Here is an 18,619-nt window from a genome sequence, read left to right on the forward strand (position 1 = left end):
TTTCTTACTTGTGAGTTCTCATTGCTGTTTGTTAAAGGTCAGTCACACCCACACATCTGTTTTCACTTATTCTGCCTGATTAGACCTCAGTTTGGAGCTACTAAAATTGCATGAATCCACTGTACTATGTGTTAAAGTGCAAGGGGGAAAAAAACGCCATGTGTAGCCAACAAAGTGATTAGAAGAGTCATAAATTGGGTCCATGCCAACACAATTTAGAGATGATGTCCACTGTAACCAACCTCAATATTAATAAAATATTTACGAAAACAAAATAATTACATTCAGTGTTTAACAGAAATTCTGAATGTAACAAAATCATGTTCTGTTGAATTAAACATTGATTTGTTGGAGATCCACTTTTTTATTATCCTGATTTATAAAACTCTTTTTTCCTACTCCTTTGAAGCTTGCTATACTGCTGGTATACAGGATCGAGAAGCTCCTGCAGTGATCTTACTTCCCACTTTTTGAATTGTTTTTGCTTTTCACCAATAAATTCATAAACTATAACATAAGTTTTATGCAGAAATTTGCTGTTTTTATGTTACCAAGTCAGAGAGATGCACAGTGTTGTACTCAAACAGAGTAGGAATCTATATCAGACTTTTATATTCTCATCTAACTTGAGCTGTAAAATGTTTAAAATGCACACATCATCTTCTTATACAATAATCAAACAGGCACGTGTTTGTACCAGAACACCAAACTTGGTTTGTTAAGTCAGAATTTGCAGTAGTGATTGTTATATGACCATTTCACGGATGGGTGTTTGCTATAATTATAGGCGGTAACTTCTCTAACCATCCGTACGCAACACCTTATGGCAATGGCTGTGAGCACTGAAAACCTGAAACTAGATGAGCTGACATCATAAAGCAAAATTGTTTTACTCATGAGGAAATAAAGAAACCATAAATAAAATGACTTTTTTAAACAGATTTGAGGCATTAATGCAAAACTTCTGCTGAATGTTTCCCCTCTAATCCACTGTGGCATCTCGCCATCGGGGCTATTTTTAGGGACTGTTTCTCCATTTCCTTGCAAACAGCAAATGTTTTCCAAATTATCCCTGTAAAAATGTAAAAAGCTCAAAATAGAGGGTCTATTTTGAGCTTTTAATGAAAACCTAATGGGAGCTTTAGCCTCACCCATTTGCTCCCATCAGCCTCATTAAGAAGTGAACAACTCCAGTTGTTCTTTTGTGGATCACCTGCTGTCACCCAAAAAGAGCTGAAACAAAGGAGACCAGACGGCAGTTCGACAACATAAAGAGGGGAGCTTTATTGATTTGTTTATTCTTTACATTGTTTAAACCCTTTCCATAGCCATACATTCAATAAATCCTTTCTGGACTCTAAAATGAGGTGAACTGCATCCATGCAAGTCAGCTAACTGTCCACTCAAAAGATTTGTGTTACAGTAAACAAACTTTCCTCCCAGAGTTCCTTATGTTTTACAGTATTCCCTGTGTAGTGCACATACAAAGGAATGGCTTTGGGTTGACTGATTTATTAGTGTCATGATCGTGGTCCTTCATATTTTTTTAGTTACAAAAAAAAACTTTTCTTGCTATACCTAGTTCATAAATACAGTATATATTATATTATTATAACCATTCATCTTGTGCTGGAATCAAAGCTGTGCTGCAGTTTAAAAAATCGTAACATCAATAACATATATGGAAACTAGCTTGCCTGTATAGATTGTTTACAATATGATGTTTACAGTGATTTTACAGTGTTTTCAATGTCCCTGATTATCTCAGTACCGTAGTGCGATATCGGCTTTATTTTACAGGACAGAAACAGCACGAGTATCAGAGTGAGTGTTTACAGCTACTCAGACTTGGAAGGTTTCGTGTGTAGTAGCCTTGAGAATGTATTGGTACTAAAGCCTGGAGAAACAGAGACATTTAAAACAGGGGGCGAAATGAATACTTAGAGACAGAGCCATGTGGCAATCATGTAAACAGCTCTTTTACATACATTATTACTCAGTCAGTCATTCATTGGATATATAGGTGAGTGCCATGGTTACCAATCACGTGTACAATAGAGAACACAATACCACGGAAGTCAAGACCAATCTCACTGCCAGCAAGCTGCCTGCAAATTCCTCTTTTTGTCTTTCACTGCGCGCGCAGGATATTCAAACAATCTACAGGAGTGTGAGGCAAACTCTTACATTAATAAACAACAAAATTAATTAAAGTAAGAATGGAGAGAACACAATCAAAAGAAAGAAGAAGAAGAAGAGACAATATATTCTTTTTCAGAGTGAACGGGCACACAGAATGTTGACTATATTACATCGACGTGTGGACGCTCCGATCGTCAGCGAGACAAACGCGTTAGAAGTTCAGTGTCTCTGACATCATCTTCCACCAATCCATCAGCTCCTCCCGCTCCTCCTCCTTCCTCTCCATCAGGGACTCCAGCTCAAAATCCACCTGAGACACACAAGATACAGCAGCTGAGAACCAAGGAGGATCCAGCGGACTTTGGAGATAATGTGTTGGTTTTGTAAGTTGTCCTTTAACTAGAAACTTTTCTATTCATTCATTAAAATGTTGCTTTTTTTTCCTACTTTCTCTATCCACATATCAATAGTATCAATAGGCAGGCATTGGGATGGACTCAATACTGGCTCAGTAGGATGGATACTTTGTTTCTATTCTTTAATTCCAATACGTAAAATATGCATTACTTTTTTGGAAATGGAAAAAAATATACCTCAACCTGCTCTATAAAAAAAAAAAAAATAGCAGAACCTTTTTGTGTTTATTGTCACGTTTAAAAACAGGCACATTTACACTCCAGCTCTCCAAAAAAAACCAATTTCAAAATACATGAAAAGCTGAAAGGTGTGTTTTATTGTGGAAACTTATTATTGTGGAAAGTAAAAATCACAGTGATTTATTGGTCACTAAAATGTTCAGAATTTGCTACGTGATGATTCATCTCACAAGTCATGACACATTGCTCTCCTGCTCATGCCTCTAGGTTAAAAGGAATACTGGAGCTGTATTTACTTGAATCACACCAAACGTTTCAGTGTGGCACACGAGTAGTAATTCACGGTTACAGCTGGCCACATGTAGATGAATATCACTCCTCCTTTCTTTGATCTCTCTCCAGGCTTTTACTGACTCACAACAGATCACAGCATCGAACAGCGATGTAGCAGCACCATCAACCAGGACAGGCCCGTTGGAAGACAATTCTATTAAACTACAACTGACACCAGATCTTATCTTAAAACACTAACAGGGTTATCATGACCCCCCATATGAGACTATATCAACATAATAATAATAATAGTATCTTTACTGTCATTGCACATATGCAATAAAATTGGATGCAATCTATAAGCGCAGACATCTGAAAAAATGATAAAAATGTCTTGTAAAATATACATATATGTAAAATGTAGATATATATCAAAAAGAAATCTATGAAGGTCTCTAAAATTCACCATTTTCCTGTGCCTTCAATGTGCTATTCATTCTCTTAAAATTTGCACAGTTCCAGCAGTGTTTAGTGCAGTTATTACTTCAGTTTTTTAATCTGTTTGTCCTTGTTTTTAACGTCCTGAAAAGTCTGGGCAGAAGTTCAAAAATATCAGAGCCGGTTCCATCTGATAATAAAGACTCTGTGATGCAACTGGAAGCTTTGAAAAGATTTTTTTTTCTTAAATGAGCTATTAGTTGATAAACTAAAGCATCCTCCATGACAGAAAAACAACTGGTTCCCCAGAAATTAATCTGGGCGATCTTAAGATTGTTAACAGGGCTGGTAAGAAGAAAAAATAGAGACTCTGATATCTTTTCTCAAGAATATGCAATCCAGACTGATTTTGAATAGAATTCAGTTTAAATACTCATAATGATTTTTCTGCTGCAGGCTCGCTTGGTAGCTTGCAGACTTTACAAATTCTGCCCTCCAAATTCCGTCCTATGCAGCTTGACATGAGGGCTACTGAGTGAGCAAACTCTCCTCCCTTTGTTACACATACTAAGCACTTAACAGCTGTTAAAGTTTAGTGGCTTATCGTGAACAGACACTTCAACTGAGACCTTACATTATTACGTAGGCGGTGCCAACATTAGTCAGACATACAGCATCTGATGTGTTTGTGGTGTCTGCTGGAGGAACCAAGGTTCAGCGAGTTATTCTAGATTGTAGAGTAGTGCTTAGAGATCCAGAAAATATGGCTGGAGAACTTCCACTCAGGTTACCTTCTGGAAAGATAAAAGACCCCACAGGGAATGTGATGGGTCATTTGTTTGTGTGTCTTACCCTGGTTGCAGGGCTGTAGGGTACAGCCACCTTCTTGATGACAGTCAGGTATCCAGGGGCAGAGGCTGCCACTTTGTAGTTTCCCGGAGCAAGTAGGCGCCAATAGTCTCCATCTTTGGCTATAAAATACAGATTGTCTTATTAAAATGTGTTTAAGCAACACAGTGATGCTCAGAGCAGCGCCAGGCAACAATTGCAGTACCCACAATATCCACGAGATGGAGGCATTGCACCATCTCTCCATTATATTTCTCACATGGAGCAAGCAAGTGCTGTGACAGCACTTGTGCTTTGTGAATTGTGTGAATTTACCTGTGGTGATGTCATGGTCAATACCCTCCACAGAGACAGTGGCATTGGAAATGGGGTTGCCCTGAAGGTCACGAACAAAGCCCTTAACGCCACGGTGAACCTGCACACAACATGCACATTGACACATGAAGAAGAACATGTTCCCTCTGAAGACTGATGGCAGCATTTTTAGAGTCAGGTGTAAAAGATTTGTTAGTTTTTGGTTGAGAAGAGGCTTTTTCTGGTTGAGCAACCTCTTGTGAGCAAACAAAGGCAGAAGTGGCGTCACCACAAATTAGTGTCTGACGTCTGGATGGGCAGTTGCAAGTCTGACGCCGTGAGGCTGCATTATGTGTCCGATTATGTGGTTCCTTTTTACCATCAAAGTTACGATTCTTTCACCTCCATTAGCAGAAATAGTCACGTAAATCCTGCCAGATCCAACCTAAGATCTGAAAATGTGTTGTGACTGCTGTGTTGTGAAGGTCAACTTTGCACTTATAGATGACACATTTTGCAGTTTATTTCAAGCATTAGCACTTATAGACTTGAGATTGCAAGCCTTGGTATTGTTTCTGGGTCAGCTGTGCAAATGGAAGAGACTGCAAACCGTGATTTATGGCATCTGTATTTATAGTCCTGCCTACCTGTTCGATGTAGTTGACGAGCGAGTTGCGGTTCTGCTCCCAGTAGCTCTTCAGCGTTTCCTCATTGGGGAACTTGTCGCAGCTGAGCTCCAGAGTGATCTCGAAACAGTTGCTGCTGAGATAGTTGAAATCCTGCATTCCTGTAAACCGCAGAGAGAAAGAAAGCAAAACCGAAAAAGTCAACAGAATTCAGGATTATATATTTGAAAATGGGTTAACCATTTACCTGAAAACAATATACATAGTGACACACAGTGACTTGAGAAAGTCTTCACACCCACTTCAACCTTGTTTAATTTTGTGATGTTGCAGCATGATGCCATCAATTCTTTTTTTGTCATTAATCTACACACACTATCCCATAAGGACAAACTGAAAACAGAATTCTTGTAACCTCCATCCATTCTCTTCGGCTTATCCTTTTCAGGGCACGCTGGAGCCTATCCCAGCAGTCTTAGGTTGAGAGGCAGAGTACACCCTGGGCAGGTCACCAGTCTGTCGCAGGGCTAACTCATACAGACTCTCATTCACACCTATGGGCAGTTTAGAATGACCAGTTAACCTAACCCAACAAACTGCATGTCTTTGGACTGTGGGAGGAAGCCAGAGCACCTAGAGAGAACCCACACAACCACAGGGAGAACATAGAAAGTGCACACAGAAAGAAAGAAAGACCTAATTCAAGCCTATTGCAAAAAAAACGTATTAGCTCAATCCCTCCAGTTTCTCTTGACCGTTGCTAAGACATTTCTTGACTGAAGTCCACCTGTGGTAAATTAAATTGCCTCTGTATAGAAGGCTTCACGGCTGACAATGCATATCAGAGCAAAAACTGTGAGATCAAATATATTAAACTGATTAATCAAGGGAGAAAGGCCTTATTGAGAGAGGTAAGAAAGGACCCGATGGATCTTTTACAGGTTCAAATGCACCTGTAGCTGGAAATCCATTATTGTTCAGCTACAGGTGAGCAACGTTTTAACCACTAACTCGGGTGTTTTTAGGGTTTTTTTGTTTTGGATTTTTTTTTTTTTTATCCAATCACCAGTTTAAAAATGCTTCAGTTGTCTCTTACCTCCAGGCACACTGTACCAGGCCCCACCGTTAGTGATGCCATCTTTGAAGCTGGAGTCGTCATCGTTCTTGCGACATGGGGCTCGGTGAGGATCGGACATGACGGGGTTATACATGGAGTAGGCTCTAGCCAGAGACTTGAACATCACATCATCCGGACTGGCGCTGTACTCATGGGTGGATCCTTAATGAGAGGAAAGAGAACAAACAAGCGCTCGCCATTTAGAGAGTGGCTATGATGAAGTGTTAGCAGAAAACGTGTGCCTGCTCAACACATTGTGTTTGCTTTGAGCGATGACGCAGAGGAGGAAACATTTTCCATCTGATTTAAATCAAATTTACGACATTCTAAAGAAAAGGGAGTAAAATGTTTGCTGTTACATAAACGGTTCAAATATTTGTCTTGATAAACATCCTCACATGAAAGAAAGGAACAGTTTACATAAAGTTTAACAACCCAAACAGGAAAAATAGGTGTGGGAGTGATCTCTTCTACTAAAGGCGAAGTAAAAACTTCACTTGCTCTGTTTGGGAAGTTTTAAATGTGGATATTTGGGTCGCATCATCAGGAATCATATCTGCGATGACGATGATGAAGAGCAACACCAGTGTTTTATAATGTTTAATGTGTGTGTGTGTGTGCATACCAGTGCGGGTTTCATCATATGGATAGTTGGCCACAACGTCTCCTCCATGCAGGTTTGCCGAGAGGACGAAGGGGATGTCCATGATCCAGTGGATCACAGCCTTGGTCTCTGGAGCCAGCTGCAAATGTGAACCATTAAAAAATTACAATTACAATAATGTTTAGATAATAAATATCTAAAGCAATATCACCTTCGACCTACACAAACTCAAAAAAAGGATTCTTGACCATCAATAAACATGGTACAATAATTTTGAATAAAATGCAGCTGAAATATCAAATCAAAGTTGTATTTATTCAACTGATTAATCATTAAGGAAAATGTACTTGGTATAAACTGAATGCATGGCAGTCAAGTCAACTTAATTTGATTAGATTCCATTAAATTTCATGTAAGTATGTCACAAAATTAGAAAATTTACAAGTAATCAAATTACTTAATATTCAGAGGATTTCCCATCAAATTTCCCACACACACACACACACACACACACACACACACACACACACACACACACACGGTGGACACCCCACAATACCAAGGGTCGATTTTGGGGGGGATTTTGATTCCCCGCTGAGCTGGTTTTATTAAAAAGACCTGGCAACCCTTGGAAGCAGCCATTCATTTACTAGCTTTGTTATAATATACACTTTTGATTATAGCAGCTTTGGTTCAACCTCACATTCTCCATCCTTCTGCTGTAAATGTACAGTAGATACCCACCGATGTTCAGCAATCCACACATGAAAACAGACCAGAACAAATGCACTATTTATTCCTTTCTGTGCAACATTTCTTAAAAATATTTAACATACATACAGTTAATATCATTTATTAATGAACTTATATAAGCATATTTAATACACAGTTTGAATTAGCTTGCTTCTGAGTGACACAGAAAAGGTGAATAAGACTCAAAGATTTGAGTGATACATTATTGCTACTTCAGTCTTTTCATGGTAAGTAAGAAATAACGGCCACCTTATCCTGTAATCAGTAAGTCAGTTTGTTTTACCTTGGTGTTTTCGTCCACAGCCTTCTTCATGTTCTGCAGCAGGTGGTTGTTGGCTCCGCCTTCCCTCTCGTTGATGTAGATGATGCGGTCCAGATCAGGAAAGTTACGATTTAGATCCACCCCCTGCGCATTACTGCGGCCCACAAACCAGTCCTTAATCTCTCCGGGCTGCACAGTAAACAGAAATGAGATGGGGACAGATTAAAAGACAGTGTCTGGAGCTTTAATAAATGCTGCTCTTGCTGTGTAGGTGTAATTTAAAGACTTGTGGTTCCTAAATGACTGTTTGCAGGGCTGCAAGCTTAAACTGTCCAGACATAAAGTTCAAAAAGTGATTTTTACGTGCTGTTTCTTCACCTGTGAGGCGGCCTTCTCAAAGCCGTCGGGGTTCATTGAGGGCATGAGGTGGATGCGGGTGTTGTGGATGAGATCGATGATGGTCTCGTTGCCCTGCTGGTACTGGTTGCACAGGTACTGAGCCAGGTAGATGAGCAGCTCTCTGCCCACCGCCTCGTTGCCATGCATGTTGGCGATGTATTTAAACTCAGGCTCACCTGCAAGAAACCAGAAGGCTCCTGTTGAGTTACTGTCACACAGACGTAACTGTGATTGGACATAATGTAACCATCCCTGTTGTGAAGAGCAGGTTTTTGGCTGAGAAGCAGAACTGAACACATATCTCACAAAGGAGGAGGATTTGACAAAGCTGACAATGAATCAGCATAAACCGCTCTCACGTAATCTCACAAAAAGAAAGAAATACACACATACAGCTGGCCACATAGACACTATAGCGGGAAACCGTCATGGAAACGACCCTTTATCTCCTCGGGACCAAACAGGTCACTAATAAAACATTATGATTTGTTATGGAAGTCATCGTGGACACAGAGGACGTCCACACTCGGGGAGTGACGAACACACTGACTCATCAACAGAAAGGTTACATCGTATTGAATGTCGGAGCACAGTGGTAATGAGAGAGACACAGTGGATTAAGCAGCGACTCTGTCACACACCGTTCTGTCAGACACGTGGCACAGAGGAGCCTGCTGCTGACGGGTTTGAGAGGGATTTTAACTCGAAACACAGAAATTAATTCCCCAAATCACTGATTAACAGTCACCAACTATGATTACTGATGATTGATTAAAACCTACTAATTAACAAAGTCAGTTAAAATCATCCCAGTTCCCAGATTATCAGTGTATTTTACATAATATATTTGGGGATAGTATTTTATTATTATGTCTTTTACATCTAATTATGAAGGTGTTTGTCTTAAATGAGGCAGGCGCCCATGGCAATCTAATTTTTTGATTTTTTCAAAAGCTTTTAAAGGTTTACAGGCCAATCGTCATGACAGTAAGCTCTTCAGATCCTCAGAAAAGTTGGTAAATGGTCTGCTTCTTATACGCCACCTTTCCACTCAAAGTACTTTAAAGAAGTCTCATTCACACACGCATTCATACGAGCACTTTTTCCCTTCTATGTAACATTCACAATCTGATGAGCGCATCAGGAGCCATTTGGGGTTCAGTACCTTGCTCAAGGACACTTTGGCATGCAGACTGTAACAGCCAGGGATCAAACCGCCAACCCTCGCGATTATTAGATGACCTGCTCTACCTCCAGAGCCACAGCCACCCCATAGTTACCAGTTACATTTCAGATTTTTTAAAACATTTATGTTTTGCAAATAATGGATTTGTCAACAGTAAAAACTGTGTACTGGTCACTTGTAGTTGTCATTGAAACTTGCCACCTTGTCTGCAAACACTCACCAACAACTCATTAAGCAGTATTTAAAAAAAAAAAAAAAAAAAAGTAAAAGTTGTGCTTACCACTGAGACCGAAAAGATGCAACTTTAACTGTGAAGGTGGACGGCTTATGTTTCTGCTTTGTGTCAGAGTTTTTCAAATTTTCCCTACAGCTCGGAAAGTAAACGCTGAGGGTTTGCAGGCAACATTGCCTCAACGCCAATCTGCTAGTGACCAAAGCAATTGCAAGATGATTTTTGGGAGAGCAATTTCACCACTTGCCAAATGATCAGGGGATACACATTTGTCCTCAGTGAACGGTTACCAGTCAGCATCTAGACCTGTGTGACTGGATGACGAATCTTTAAGAAATGTACTTTTATCGTTACTCACTGCGCGTCTGTTTAAAATACATATATTACTGTATTGCGCCAGAGTCGCATCCTGATAACAGCACATTTCAACATCATGTCCTGTTTTTGAGAACCTTGGATCTGATTTGATTCTAAATTTGGTTCCTTTCTCTGTATTTATCTAAAAATCCACACTGTACCATTTGGTGGATTTACTGTTATTGGCCACGTCAGTGTGTGGGTAGAAAAGCTGCATCTGCTTTTCTTTATCAAAGGTGATCTTGCTTTCATATGTAAAAGCTATTTCTGTCTTAAGCTCAGTGAATTTGCCTTGTAATAAACCCCCATGAACCCACCATCTGTTTTAGATACTAATTAGGCTCTTCATCTATACAAATATATACAAAACACAGACAAGTTTGAAATTGGACCTATTTAAAGTCCTTTAACAAAATGACAAAGAAGAAGACGTATGAGCTGCAGTGAGCTGTAAACATTCTTTGATTGGCTATGAATCAAAGATTAATGGCTTTCTACGGCTGTACGAGAACAAAGTCTTTTTGTTCAGATTGGTTACAAGTTATAAAATGTAGATCAAGAATGGCAGATGTTGAAAAGCAAGCGAGTGTCCAAGTGTGCTGAAGCCAAATCGCTGCAGGGGTACTGGTTTTACTGAGAACTGTGTTTTTATTGTTCTTCCTTCCACCCTGATTGGGTCATTTTGTTTTCCTTATTTTTCCCTTAGAGAATAATTACTATTATTATTATGTGTATCTTATATATATTCTTCTATAACTAAATTATTGTATAAAATGCTTTCAAGACTTTTTAAATCCATTTTGGCTGGTCTCTTCATGTATTTGTAGAGTAACGCCAGCAGCTTCATGCGTGAGTAATACACACACACACACCACCCAGCCACATCTGGTAGTCAGGTTATTTTTAAATGTTTGAATCTCCTCACAGTTGCTACTAATGATTTCAAGCCTGCAATTAACTCTTTCTGTCCTGGCGTTGCTGGATGTTTTTGTTTTTACAGCCTTCAGAAGCCCGACAGAGCTGCCATATGCATGCACACACACACTTTGATGTTGCATTCAGCCAAAAAAATGAGTTACTGTGTTTCAAGCTATTAAACAGATGCTCAGTATCTTGAGACACTTCCCGTCTCCCTTACGAAACATGCTTTTATGCTGTTGAACTCCATGTTAGCATGCAGACTACAGAGCTGTGCATGTTTTCTATCTTTAGAACCCATATATGTGCAGACTCATGTAGCTAGTTATGAGGTGACATGAGGAGTACGCCTGTCATTTGTTTTCATATGTTTTTTTGCAGATTCACGCTCATTAACACTTCATCACAGCTCCATCTGTTCTGTTTTAACACATGCAAACCCTTCCCCCTTATTTCTCAATCTATTCCTCTTTTCTGTTAAGGTAAAACTGAGCTTTAACTCTGACACCCGTGTAAAAATAAACTGCTCACACATGAAAATGCAAATGGGGATTTTTCAACATATGCAACTCATGTAGCTGAGACCCTTCACTTCTGAAATGTAAGATGTCACCTGTGATAGCATCAGTTCATAACAGGAAACATTCCTGTGTGAATTCATCTGTTGTTTCTTTTTATTTTACAGCTTGAAAGTGAATTTGTGGTGTGACCACCTTTGTTCCTCAACACAGCCTGAACTCTCTTCAGCAGCTTTCTTCTAACTTCTTTAAGTAGTCTTCAGGAACAGTTTCCAGGCTTCTTCAAGGACACTCAAAGCTCTTCTTTGGATGTTTGCTGCCTTTTGTTCTTTTCTCTGTCAAGATGATCCCACACTGCTCCAGGCTCTGGGGAGGCCAATCCTTGACTGTGTTTTTTTTCTATCCAGGGATGGTTTTTATGTACTGGCAGAGTTTTTGGGATCATTGTCATGACACTGTTAACCATCAGATGCTTTCCTGATGGTATTATTTGGTGGATCAAAATCATAATTCCATTAATTTTGACAAGATCTCCAACACCACTGTCTGAAATGTAAGCCCAAACCATCAGATAGTCCAGACAGTCCCTTTTATATGACTCTCCTGAAGTCTTCCTCAGGTTGCCATTGATTTTGGGTTCTTGTAATCATATAATTTGGCACACCTAAACCTTATCCCCTTGTTTCGTTTCCTTAAGAATGACTTCTTCATGGCCATAAAGGCCGTTTTATTGTATTTCTTTTTTCTTTTTTTATGTAAAGGAGATGACTTTCAGGTAGTGTTTAACTGCTGTAGACAGTTTCTTTTAGGCCTGCCACTTCTTATTTTGTCCAATTTCCTCCAATCTTTTAAGGAAACACTGCACACCATACTGGAATATGCCAAATTTTCACCTAATAGCACTTTGTGCAAAAATAAAATTTTATGCTGTCAAAATGTGTTATCTTTGGTGTTTTTCATAGATTCAGCTAAAGAAATTAGAACAAATGATGGGGGTTTTTGATAGGCTGCTAGTAACAAAGTCGTAACAAAGATGTATCCGATTCTTAATTCATCTGAAAATAGCCAGGTACAAGGACTGGACTAAAAATGAGTAAAAAGCAGCCAATGTCAAAAGAAGAACTTTAAAAGACTTTCAGAAAGTCTGGAGAACTATTACAAATTAAAAGAACTATTGAAAGAAAGTTGGACTCCTTACACAAAATATCCTGTTGTTTTGAACTGGTGCTATATAAATGAAATTCAGCTGAACTGAAATGAAGAAACAAGGGTTGGTGCAAGACTTTTGCACATATATTTTTTAAGTAGTCCAAATATGATACTCACAAAAGCAGTTAATATTTAATTATTAGGACTGAAAAGGTTTTACTAGTATGTAAAATATGACAAAGGTTCAGATCAGTCACATCCTTCATGTGGAAAACACCCCAAAGCCAAAACACATTCCCTTTACAGTGATCGAAACAGAAATGAGGTGAGGATGAAACCATTAAAAATTCAGTGTAACTAACTAAGTTTAGTAGCTTGCAACACCAAATCATCTTTCTCTGTTTTTATAGATTTTACATATGACAACTTAACTTCAGTAACAACCTGAGTTTCCAAATGCTCTTTAACTTCAAATCACTCCCTGCTGCTAAAGGTTAATATGACACATGTGACGCTGCCAAAATCCAATGCATCCTCCGACCTTTGTCACAAACGATCAGCAGCACTAAAGTCTCCTAGGCGACCGAGTAATTATGGCTGCAGCTACAAACGTCATTTGGGAATGACCACATTAAGCACGCTCTCAGTCGTCGTGGCAACCCTGCCAGGGGCAGGTTCTAAGGGAGATAAATGAACTGGGAGAGCAAGTAAACAGACTCTCACTCCGCATCTGTCTGCCTGTCTCGTGCTAGGGTACACAAACACACTCATATACGCGCTCACATTACAGACACATGGACAAAGACAAGAGAAAGCTCACCAGTGCTCAGTTTATTTCTACTACATGAAGTCCTTTTATATTCTGTCACTTATCTTTAATCTATATTCTTTGTTTTAGATTCTTTTTGGCATCGATAGAAAATTTCTTAAAATAAATGAGGATGCTCATTAGTTGCTGTAGTTTGTAAATGCTTGATTCCTCCATCCCCCATGAATGCACCAGTTCCTGCTGGCGTCTAAATACCTTTCTAAACACCTGTGAAACTGTTTTCAGAACTCAACAACCAAGATTTGAAAGCCTCTACATTTGTAGTCACTAACATAGAACTTGTGCAATTTTTGCCTCTCGTTTGCACATTAATGGCTGTTCTCTCCTGAAAGAGGACTTTCACAGTCTTGTGGGAGCTATAGTTGCTTATAACCGATGCCTGCCAAAAAAAGGATCTGCTGTTCTGTACATACCTCAGAAATTGACAAGTGTTAGAAGGAGTCTGGGTTTTTTGGTTTTTTAGGACATGGACCTCATCAAAATCTTTCAGGATTCCACTATTGAAGAAATGGGAGAGAAGTGCCTACGTGTCGGCTGTGAAGCCACACAAAAATAAACTGCAAATGAAGAAACAAAAAATAAATAAAATGTAAAGAGAAAAAAAAGGAACAAAGAACAAAAAAGTGTAGGAAAGGGTGAGAATAAAAGCAAAGCTGACAGTGGAAGAACATGTCAGAGCAGAGTGAAGGCGAAGAATGAGGAGGAGGTGGTAGATGGCTGTGGGTGTCTGATGTATAATGAATGACCTCTGGCTGATGCCTTGGCCTTTCTTTCATCCATTTTTTTTCCATTTCTGCTGCTCCCTTATTCTCCCCGTGTTCTTCTTCACCCTCATCACACTTGCACTCCTGTGACGCTCCTGTTTTTTCAATCATCATTCCTGTCATTTTTAGCTCCTTTTCACATCAGCACCTCTTGTCTCTCGGCTGTTTTCACCATCTCTACACGAAGCAAAATGTCCTCATTTTACACCCCCTTCACCTCCACTGTAATGTCTTCTAACAGGAACGTGTAGCTTTTAAAAGGACAGGTTATAGTCAACACACACAGTGTGATCTGATATGTTATATTCAGCAGTGTGTCTGGCTGTTATATGCTTTAACTGGGCATCTGAGTGTGTGCTCACTGGGGATTACACACTTTCTCTGTCATATTATAAAACAGACCGCCGTGGAGTCTTATGACATCTTCCACCTCGTGAGATGGTCTACAGCAGATTGGATCAAGCAGTACCTCATACTGACATATTTTTTTTCGCCTTCAGACAAAGCCAAGCATATTACAATATAGGGTTTCTCCTCCTGGTATTAGAAACATTGTAAATGGTTCCAGACACGAGAGTCAAAAGAGTTTAACCAGAGCCTCTTTTCCCCTGATGAAAAGAAGCTTTTAGCTTAAATATAAGCCAGCTGTGAGATCCAGTCTCCTTCAAATGATGGAAGCATTCAAATCCTTTACTTTAAATAACAATCATCAAATGGCTCCTTGAGTATCAAAAGTGCATAATGTGCACTTTGAGGGCCATTCACATGTTTCTTATGTACAGTTTAAGCGGTGGTAGTAGCCAAACTATATTCAGACAGATTTAATGCAGCAGTTTCCCTTTTAAAAAATAGAGGTTGGAGAAGTAGCATATGATGAATCTACCTGATTACATAAAAATGAAAATACTTGACATTTAAAAAAAAGCCTACATGTGATGACTTTCTGGCAGGCTGGTGTCATGAAACGGTAAATGAATGACACGCCATTTTCCTCAAATCATTTCACTCTTCCCGTTTCTTTTTCCAAGTATCATATCATGCCAAGTAGTTTCAGTCATGAAACGCCTAGTCCTGAACTTTTCATGCCATCATACAATGTTAAAGGAAACGCCAAGCTGAAAATGCATATATATGACACTCAAAACAGGTCTGAAGCGCTGCTCTGTGATGTCGTATCACCAGCAGAAAGAATCAGGAAACGTGACATTTACCCCTTTTTAATGGTAAGCTTGTCAGATAACAAGTGTCTAGGCAGACCTACACATCCAGCAGAATCAGTGCAGTGTTGTTTGTTTGAATCACGTGTCTGTCCACCTGGCACACCCCAGTCCATTACTCACTCTCCTTTTTTTTTTCTTCTTTTTTTTTCTCTTGTTGACAACAAACTGCTGCAGGAAAATATGTGGCCCTTAGCTGCCTCATGTTCTGCTGAGTTCATTAGTTTCCTGGGCAGGCATTGCTGTCAGCTACATATTTTTTTTCACCAGCAACATAACCAAACATATAGGCGAGAAACAAAATCAATGAGAGCAAATCAGGTACTAATTTGGGTTCGGGGGGTCTGTTTTGGTGAGTGGGAATGTGACCCATTGAAAATATAGAAAGACCTACTGATCCAGTCTCCATCCACACTATGCGCACTTAATGTATACTAATATGTCACCAGTGTTTATGACTATAGGCAGGTCCAGTGCCGCAGCGCATGACAGATGGCTGCTTACTGACAGATGCATCCGCTCAGGACCATCACCATGGTCTTCCCTGAGCCAGACAGTCAGCCAGCCAACCACGAGCCGCTAGTCGGCTCAGTGCACTAAGCCGATCTGTTGCCCCGGCAACAGCTATTTTGGCTCCACCTTAGCTCGAACACACTGCAGGCTCAGATAAAATATGAGCAGGACGCCTTAAAGGAAGCTTGAGTTTTATCCTTCTCGTCACACATCCGCAGTTCCCTCCTCTCACTCTGCTCTGCCCCATCTGGAGCTCTTCTCCCTCTGCGCTTCTCTGTTTCATCGTGCTCCTGCCCTCTGTGGATGTTTTGCTCAGCAGAGATGCAGAGGGAGAGGAGGAAAGGGAGGAAAAGGAAAAGGCTGAAGGAGGAGGGGAGGCCCCAGCCCTGCTTAGCGAAGTAGCGGCTTGGAAACTCATCTGGTAGTAATAACGGCTCGCTACTGTGACTCATGCCTGCGTACGCCCACCGGACTATTACAGACTTATTTAGTATGTATGGTCATTAGACTCTGTGACCATGTGAGCGGAGTGGCACACCAAACCTGTGGTGCACCATTAACAAGGCATAAATACACCGATAGAAAAAGATACACCTCTCCACACAAAAAATCCCACAAAATATTACCTTTGTGCTACAATATAAAGAGTTTCCTCTTTCCTTTGAAAACTCTAGGGATTATGAGATGAAATTAATTATTTCCTGCAGTAGATCACGGTTAAAGCTACCATTTGGAGAGAGCTGGCTAGGAATCACTAAACCATTCCCAAATGTTCATTAAATGTTAAATAAACTACAGGCTAGGGTTGGACCAGCAGTGTTCCTCTCACTGTTTCCATACTTAAAGCACGCCAGTGAGTCTGAGCGGGTCAGCAGTGAGGTTTGGATTAAGAGGTCAAAATGATAAAAGGACTTTATTACTAATGTATGTGTAAAACAAGCCAATGCTCAGTTAGGGATTGGATACTAACATTTTTACTGTTTTTAATGTTTACCATCATATATACAAATGAAGACATGGATTCCAAGTCTGGCATTTTAAAAAGAGAGCTAAAAGATTACAAATAAATAAAGAAACCATACATTGTTTCAGTGACATCCTTCCAAGGACGGCTCATATTCTGGGGAAATTTAACCACAGTCATTTTCCACAGAGCTTATGATCATTTGGGGCCCCGGTACAAACACCCTCTGTGTTTAAAACATTTTGGAAAGCCATCTGATGAGTCTGAAGATGCAGCTTTCCTCCCAAAATGGAAGTTTCCCATGTAGGAGAGGAAAAATTGGCAAAAGGAGAAGATGGATTGCATCTAAAACGCGGTTAACCACATCTGTAGTTGTTTTGCCTAATGCACCGCATCAGTAAAACTCATCATCTGTTGTTTCATCCAGTAAATAGTACAGAGCACTGAAGCAGATAGGGCTGTAATAATAATGACTGTAGAGCCCTGCTAATGACTAATGGGTCCATTTAAGTCAAAGCCTCATTCCTTTGAATTGAACTTCCTTTTTAAGCTGGAAAGGCTAATTCGAAACACCTCCAAATGGGTCACGGCACGATCCACCGCTTCTGTGGTGTTTTCTAAGAATCACGAATCGGGATAAGCGCAAAGAGATCATTATCAACCAGCAAAATGGCGGCTTTGCACGGCTGATCCCACTATCTACCATCTAGATTCATCAGAAGTGATGCAGCGGGGCCCTCGCTCGCCCCTTTACGCACAGCACGACCCACCTGCGCTCCTCCTCAGCTGTTATCTCGGGGACACAAGTCATTTTTCTATAACCTTTACACACACAGAAATGAGGGCACAGCCAAACTGCTGCTATGCGCAATAGTGCGTAATGTATTTGTGTTATCCCAGCGGGTGGTAATGGATTTCAATTAGTTCATAACGCGACAGAAAGCGGGGACAAAGGGAGTGGGGATGGTGATGGTCCCGCGCGTTCGGTGTGAAACAGACTTTGTGTGTGCGTAAAACTGACCAGGTTCGTGCGTCCCCGGATTGTCGGACATCTCTAGCACCAGCAGCTCGCGGCCTTCGAAGCTTTCCCCGATGGTATAGATGCGAGTGATGGTCGGACACTGCAGCCACACCGACACCAGTGCTTTCCGCAGCTCCTCATAGCGGTGGTACTCGAAGGAGATCGCCCCATCGGTACCGGCCGCGCTGACCAGGGTGACTAGCGCAGCCCCGAATACAACAGCAAGGAAGTGTTTCATTTTGACGCGTCCTCGTTTTCCTAAGCCCTGTCTTCCTGCTTGCCGGCGGCTTGGCTCCGAGCCTTATCTCTGCGCTGCAGCCTCGCTTTAGGCTATAAATATCCTTCCCTCTGCCTCTCTCTCTCTTCCCTCTGAGTGTGATGCGCTGTACCTGAGCTCAGGCTCCCCGTCAACATACTGCGTAAAGCCAGCCACAACCAATCCCACATCCGGTCATAATTTTCAAAATAAACTGAAAAAGCCAAGATTTATTTCAATTGCTTATACACAAGGAAAACTCATTATTGATAATACAAGAAATAAAAAGGGGGGAGGATGGAATAAGAACGAAAAGTAAGCGAGACAACCCGCAGGTTGCAG

General features: G+C 40.5%; 1 protein-coding gene across 1 annotated transcript; it reads right to left on the reverse strand.

Annotated features, from left to right (window-relative positions):
• Positions 1-1,259: 1,259 nt before the first annotated feature.
• Positions 1,260-18,425, reverse strand: cpe (carboxypeptidase E). Its single transcript, XM_031757310.2, has 9 exons — positions 18,022-18,425; positions 8,333-8,529; positions 7,976-8,143; positions 6,961-7,078; positions 6,315-6,497; positions 5,240-5,379; positions 4,614-4,713; positions 4,302-4,420; positions 1,260-2,452 (listed from the first exon to the last, which is right to left on the reverse strand). Exons 1-9 carry the CDS (start codon positions 18,257-18,259, stop codon positions 2,354-2,356), a joined length of 1,362 nt encoding a protein of 453 aa, XP_031613170.1. The 5' UTR covers positions 18,260-18,425; the 3' UTR covers positions 1,260-2,353.
• Between the last annotated feature and the right edge of the window lie 194 nt (positions 18,426-18,619).

Source organism: Oreochromis aureus, linkage group 6, assembly GCF_013358895.1.
Source record: "Oreochromis aureus strain Israel breed Guangdong linkage group 6, ZZ_aureus, whole genome shotgun sequence".
NCBI lineage: Eukaryota > Metazoa > Chordata > Actinopteri > Cichliformes > Cichlidae > Oreochromis > Oreochromis aureus.